This window comes from Trichoplax adhaerens, genomic scaffold (assembly GCF_000150275.1).
Source record: "Trichoplax adhaerens TRIADscaffold_169 genomic scaffold, whole genome shotgun sequence".
Classification (NCBI taxonomy): domain Eukaryota; kingdom Metazoa; phylum Placozoa; class Uniplacotomia; order Trichoplacea; family Trichoplacidae; genus Trichoplax; species Trichoplax adhaerens.
In genome coordinates this window covers 2,337-9,706 of record NW_002061098.1, presented here as the reverse complement: position 1 = coordinate 9,706, position 7,370 = coordinate 2,337, and the positions used below count along the sequence as shown (strand labels likewise).

The following is a 7,370-nucleotide window of genomic DNA, read 5'->3' as shown; positions in this document are numbered from 1 at the left end:
TAAAATTTTTATAATGGAAAGAGTGTTTTTCACTCTTAATAACAGTCGTGTTGGCATTCATGTGTTGGCTCTCATGTACTGTCTTTCGTTTAACTGTTATTATTGCTATTGTAGAAATACTAGTTTCCTTAGGCCCTTAATTTCTTTAACTTCATTCCTTGATCATATCAATAGCAAATTTGGAATATATAGTCAGTATCTGAGCCTATACGTAAAGCCATGTACGCATTTAACTCTAAAAATATTTACGCAGAATTTCTATAGTCACTAAAATTTGTGATAGATTTTCTACTATAAACGACTGTGTAATAGCATCTTGGAAAAGTATGATAATAAAATATGCTGTTAACTACCAATTCAACCCCAAAAATCGTCATAGTGCATGGCGTATTTAATCATACACAAACTTGGTATACTATCTAATAAATTATATTTGCTGCTGATCAAAACTATACTAATATCTAATTCGATCTCGCTTTAGGATGGTTCATCACCATGTTGTTATTTAATGCAACTATATATTGGGGTAGAACAACTAGTCGTGTACGCAATCTTGATATGAATTGCAGCAAAACTACGTATCTGAGGGAATTTAAGCGACAAGTGGGGGAACATCATAAGAATGTAAGCAAAGCCATGACAGCTATAGACTGCATGGCTCAAGTAGCCTATATTCTACCAATCGATTTTCCTATGCGTCCAAAACTAATGGTAAGTGAACAGTCCTTGCCTATAAAACTATGTTGATTGATAATAAGTTTCTTCATGTAACAAATTGGAACAAAGATAGTCTAATCAACAAAATAATTATGCCTGTCCATTTTATCAACTAATTTATCTAGGAAAGATAAGTTGATGTATTACGAGCATCAATATCATATTTCTCGCTCAAAAGCAATTTCGAATACTATTTTAACAAAATACACATTATTTAGAACTTTAATTATATTTTGCATAATATTTATTGCTATAGAATGTGTTTTTTATGGTAATAATAGTGTAATAAAATTTAATTGACGTTTACGTAGCCTATTTATAAGACTTCGAATCGCATCAAAATTCTAGACACTACCGGTAAAGTTTAGCGTAGCAGATGGTCGGGCCATATGGCCAATTATGTCATGTATCCGTAGGCTTCTACTAATCGTACTCACTATATATTTTCTATTCTTAGTATTACACTAATAGCTTAGCACTTCATTATAGAAAAATTTGTTAATAATTCTGTTATTTGTTTAGAGCTTACAAAGAATAATGCTTACTATTTCTATTAGCACTACTTTTTGATAATATCTGAGTACAGACCAGTTTCATAATTTGTGTTGTCATTGCAGTAGGATCGAGATTAATAGCATTAAAAATCTTGTATTAAAAACATAATCTAATATTTAGAAATTATTATCATTATAATGACGCCTTGTTATGAAATTTTAATTATATACTGTATAATATACGGCATGTAAAATAACTTAGTAATGTGATTGTAGACTATTAGCCATGTATATTATGATGCACGATAGTGCCGTTTCTATATTTATCTTATGATATGTTTACTAGCCCATAATTATGGACTGAAATGGTAGACTTTATGCTAGAGGACAGATGATTATATATAGTCAGATTTTGAGCTACTAATAAGGTTAGAGGTAAAAGTAGAATAGTAAACCATATATTATGATATAGTTAGTTCATTGTACTATGAGTGGTAGGAATAATATTTACGCAATTACTGTAATCGTTTCCATATTGGATTAATCATGGTCCATTGTAAAAAAGTGTTACTAGTAATAATTTGATTATATGCAAAATAAGCTAAAATGTTGCTATGCTGATTTTAGCTGCGCAGGCTACGGAGAATATAAAACAAGCGACATTAGATCATCTGATAATTCTTTCTATTAGTCTTTCAGTAGTCGTATTCCGCTAGAGTAAAGCTGTGTGTAGCTAATCTTTGTATTAGATCTAATAAATTTCTAATTTTCTTTAAATTGGAATTTTCGAGATTGGATTTTATCACACGAGGGTTGTAGAAAATCTTCAGAGAATATTACTTCTATTAAATTCTCGTTGCTAATTGTTATTGTAATATCGACCATGAAAGCAATGCACATATTACTCGCATGTTAGAAAGTAGCAGATATTATCAGCGGCAAAACATTTTTGTACTGATTCCTTTTTTTTGAAATGTAATTTTAAGGCAATTATATGCATTATATGATTTATATTAGCATGCAACGAACAAAAGGACTTGGCCTGTTTCAAAATATAATGAACTAATTGAGAATATTACTTACAATATGGGAGCTATTGCAATCGAAGGAGGTATCCTTCACAGAATTCAAGATCTGGAAGTGTCCGCTAAATTTCATCCGTGCAAAACCAGTATTAAATCTTTTCGAGAAAAGAATTTCTACTGCTGATGAAAGCATTAATTAAATTTGTGAGATTTTTTTTAATTAAGTAATAATTTCAAAATTAATATATGAATTCGACATAACATACAGATAATTGCTAATTTTAAGTTTTTAACGCTTTACCAGGCCTAATTTACTTTGAAATCTACGATACTAATTTTATTATTCTGTAGTCAGTTACTTAGAAATGATCTTGAGCGAATACCTTTTATCTTTTCTACATTATGCCATTTCCTCTTTAGTATACCTTATTAACTTTCCATACCTCCATCACATTTTCATGTAATTTACAATCATATTGAATTCTCGCCAAATAGTTACTGAATATTATAGCAATAATAGAGAAACTTAGGAGTCTTCTTAGCATATGGCAATAAAATACATTTTGGATAGAATTTGAATGCTTTCAAGAAAGCATTCTATTCTTGAAAGTATTCTATACACTAGTCATCTTTAATTAATGAGTGTATAGAATTTATAAGCCATTCTCATATACTGTAGCTATTAGATATACTTGCTGATCCTGATTTGAAACAAGTTCAAACTTCAACTCATAAATCTTCATCTAGAAAAATTTCCGTTAATGCAACTGTCACAAACCCCTCTTGTGATTTGGTTATATCAAGTGCTCTAGTAATTACGTAAGTCTTCCACTAACTTGGAAATCTTCTACTAAGGAAAAAGTAACGCTTTCCACACAGTCACACAACTACTAAGGTTTCTTTCAAACCACTGGTACTTTTTATTTATCCATCCAATTTTTAGTCTCTACTAGATTATCCTAGTCCGTATATTAAGTAATATTATAACCAGCTAGTATTAATGACCCATAGTTGTCTACCAAAACGGTAAACAACCCGGGATAATCAATTATTATTACTTATCTTATAATCTACGGAGCTACACTTCATTACAGCAACACATTTTGATACTATGCATATTATTATTTATGCTATTGCACCATTAAATATGTACAGTAAATATCTTGATAGTACAAGTATTCTTTCAAACCAACTAACTGAATTTTCCATATTATACCACTAGAGACACCAATATGCATGCTTCAAGGAAACAATCGCTTTCATAACTCAACAACTTAAAGAGGTAAGACTTATTAATAGTCTTCTGGTTAAATAATCGCAGTCACATAATAATTACTATACCTAAATTATCTTAATATTTAGTTTTTTATTGATTATAGTTAGAAAAAATTAAATTAAAAATAGTTAATGATATTATTGATGTTAAAACTACGCCAATTTTATACTTAAATACACCAAATTATGATGGTAAGGATAACAATCAAGGGCCATATTGCGCAACTATGTCTAACAGTGCAGTTATACGACCACCCATCATAAATTTTGATGTGGAATTATGTCCTGAGTTTACTAATAAATTGGTAGCGATTGCGATGATCGTTGGAGGCATACTAGATGATGCCGGGGAATAAAAACAACGATTAGGATTACGCGTACACGAGGCATAAAGTGGCATGGCGACCTAAGACTCCGTCATTTAATTAGTATAAGAATATTAGGCCTTTTCGCTTGAAGTTATGGATTTAGCCTATCTTTGAAGATACCGAGCTCTAAGCTAATTTTTCAATCTATTTTACGAAAATTATTTTTTAATCAGACTTCATTGAAATAATCTCAGATAATACTTTAAATAGTGCATCATACAATAGGCAGCTTGACTTACAATAATCATGATACGATTAAACTATGCTGTAATACGTAAAATGGAAAATATATACATCGAAAGAGTTAGAATAGCATAGCTATCCGAAAGAATCTAAATTTAATAGCAGATAAGATTTAAAATAGTAAATGTGATACATCTAATCAGCTAAGAAACTAGCCACAATACACAATGAGACGAATCATAGAATTTACTGCATATCGATAAAAATTAAGTGGATAATGAACAATTTACTATACTATTTAATTATTTATTCTGCTCCTAATACTTTATAACGATACGTAAAATGTTAAAGATGGGATAAAGTGCTGCTTTAGTCAAGTATAAGCTAGGCGGATATTTTTTGGGTGTAATTATTAATTAACGCGAATGAGATTATGAGAAAATGCTGTATGATAAAGCCTAGAATTAAATCGGATCATGGTATGATACTTATAAATTAATTATTCGAATAGTAGCATGAGTTTTGCAATATATTAATTACTAACTATCGTTGTAACATGTATATTATCACAAAAAGTAATAGTAGCAATACAGATATGTGATTCTATGGCTATTTGCATTAAAGGCTAAAGGTATCTGCAAGGGCTGAAAATATCAAATGAATATAACGTGCAATCTTATATTTTATTTATCAGAAATGCATTAAATATAGCAGTGAATATTTAATTTGTGAGTATTAGATAACAAATATGATAGCAAGATTAATATAATAGACTAATCATTGTAGCTATCGCATTCGCGAATAAAAGTTATTTTAGAAATGAGTCAAGAAAGTTTCGACGATATATTAATGTGCAAACAATTTAATTCCATAACATTGGCCAAAAGAAAACGTAGCATATTACAAATATCTTTCAGCAAGATATCAGAGAAATAGTTGTCGTAATTTTAGTTTTGTAATGGCGTTGCGTAAAGGAAATATCAAACCTTGTCTGTAAAAACATATCATTACGACTGCTAGTATTTAAATAGTACCGTATCTAAGTAATCGGCACTTAGTTATTTGCTCAGCTTTTGAAGGCAAGTGTTCATGATTATTAAATTTGAGTTTCTCTTTGGAGATTATTAGTCCTACATCATCATATAATAACTTAGGATCAACGCATATTGGGCTATTTTTAGCTCTAAGTTACATGCAATTTAAAAAGTAGAGAAATAAAGGATTCGCTAATCGAAAGTTGCTAGTTTATTGTGAGTCAGTAGATCGAGTATCTTAGCTACCAGACTGTCGGAGTGCCTCTTGAGCTATCCCAGTTCCGTCTTTGCAAGATATACTGACCTGTAATAACAGTATTTACGACAGATGCGTAAAGTAAGTGATAATGCAGCGTACGGCGATATTTATGCTTGTTAACATGATTTACGAATATAGTAAACAATTATGGTAAATATCATCTTGGGATTCTGAAACGTAACTTCTTTAAATTTTAATTCGAAATGAATCGGATTAGACTTAATTTTGCTAAGGTATAGATATATAGGAGATCTATTTTGAATTTAGAATGTCAAGTTCAAGCTAAAACAACGCATTTTCAAAGGCCTTTGGCCTGAAATTACAAAAATATTAACTAGCTCTATGATACAGCGAGCTTTTCTTTTCTATGACTGCATAGTAATTGTGAAGGTTAAGCAGATGAGTATAGTTTTATTAGAGTAGAAAATTTGATTTGCATGTCTAATAGATTTTGATGCATGACAAAACGCTAATGTATTGGATGACATAACGAAGTTATTTTATCGGAGGCTTATACGATAGTTTATCAAGGATATTTTCATGAAGGTGTGGTAGAATCCTATAGCAACTTTAAGATTGAAAGATTAGACATTAATATCAAGTAGTAGTAATTTTTCTGGATTTAGGTATATTTCGGAGATAACCTTTTGTAGTACAGTCCCAAATAAACTTGCGACTAAGATTATTTAGTCTGATTACAACTAGATATTCCTTGGTAGTTGTAAGACGAATCTAATCTTATTACAAGACACTGTAGTTCATGTTGGAGAAGGCAGTTTATCATACTTTTCCAAATTATTTTGTCTAGACTTCGTCTTAGATTAGGAATATTCTACATGAAGAACATAAAGCGTGATAAATTTAATATTGCTATCCGATCTTCAAGACCAGTTTGTTTCAATTGAGCTTGAAAGCGTCCGTAGTATCATCAAAACTATTACTAAAACGATTATAATATTGTGACGGAGTGCAGACTCCGTAAGTTAATCGTAGCTTTATGTTTTTAAGATTATTTATCTAAGTTGTGCACTGAGTACAGCCAAGCTAGAGTATCTAAAGCTTGGTGCTCTCATTAGCTAGTTAGTTGACGTTTGACCATTTAGTGTACGCGCGTAGTTGGAGTAGTTTTGGATGTCAAGACTACCTTCGTTAATATACTATTTCAAAAACCTAAGTCCAGTCTACGCATCGTCCGTTAGGGGCACATTTGGCTGTTGTAGCATTAGTATTTACGCAGATTTAGAGACCCAGGTTTCTTTGTCGTGAGTTGAAAGCGACAAACATTCTAACTGGTGTCACTACCACAGCTAAGTTGTGTGTTTTAGTCTATACAGGCTAATCTTAATCATACATAGCTCGCAATATAAAGAATATAAAGTCACGGTTTGATCGTACACCTAAGAGTCAGTAATAATTTTTATACAGCGTACTAAAGCCATATGGATGATTAATTACCAAGTGAGGAATAAATTAACGACTAAAATATCACCCTTTACTTTGAAACATTCTTAACTCCTAAATATACTGTACTTGTATCTAGGTTGTCAAGTTCGTCACTCTTCCTAATTTACATACATTATGTGTTAAGGAACTGTTTGACAAGAATATATTGAAACGGTTTTAAAATCAGTAAATCAAATCATTCTCAGTAAATTTTCATTATCTAGTTTAAATTATTCAGTTTTCTAATGGTATTAAATAAATAAGTGCAATAAGGGGTTTAAATCAAAAATTAGCCATCTTTTTAACAGAAATAATTGGGTGGTAGTCTTACTACAGTCATTTGGAAGTCGACGGTTTTAATTAACGAAAATCATAATGAAAAATTTTTTACTTGTATTACAGGATTAAGGCTTTTACAGTTCAGAAACTAATGTCAGAGGATAATTAGTAATAGTAGCCCACTCGATTCAAATGCTATTTTGTATCAATCTAAAATTTAAAATTTTAAGAGCATCTTGGATAATATTTAGAAATTTTTAATTTTACGAGCATTAATTTGAAAGATACAAACT

General features: G+C 30.6%; 1 protein-coding gene across 1 annotated transcript; it reads left to right on the top strand.

The window, feature by feature from the left end:
- Positions 1-654: 654 nt before the first annotated feature.
- Positions 655-4,123, top strand: TRIADDRAFT_62593 (uncharacterized protein; the record flags this gene model as incomplete). Its single annotated transcript, XM_002118529.1, has 5 exons — positions 655-711; positions 2,916-3,047; positions 3,459-3,518; positions 3,616-3,703; positions 4,053-4,123. 5 exons carry the CDS (start codon positions 655-657, stop codon positions 4,121-4,123), a joined length of 408 nt encoding a protein of 135 aa, XP_002118565.1.
- Between the last annotated feature and the right edge of the window lie 3,247 nt (positions 4,124-7,370).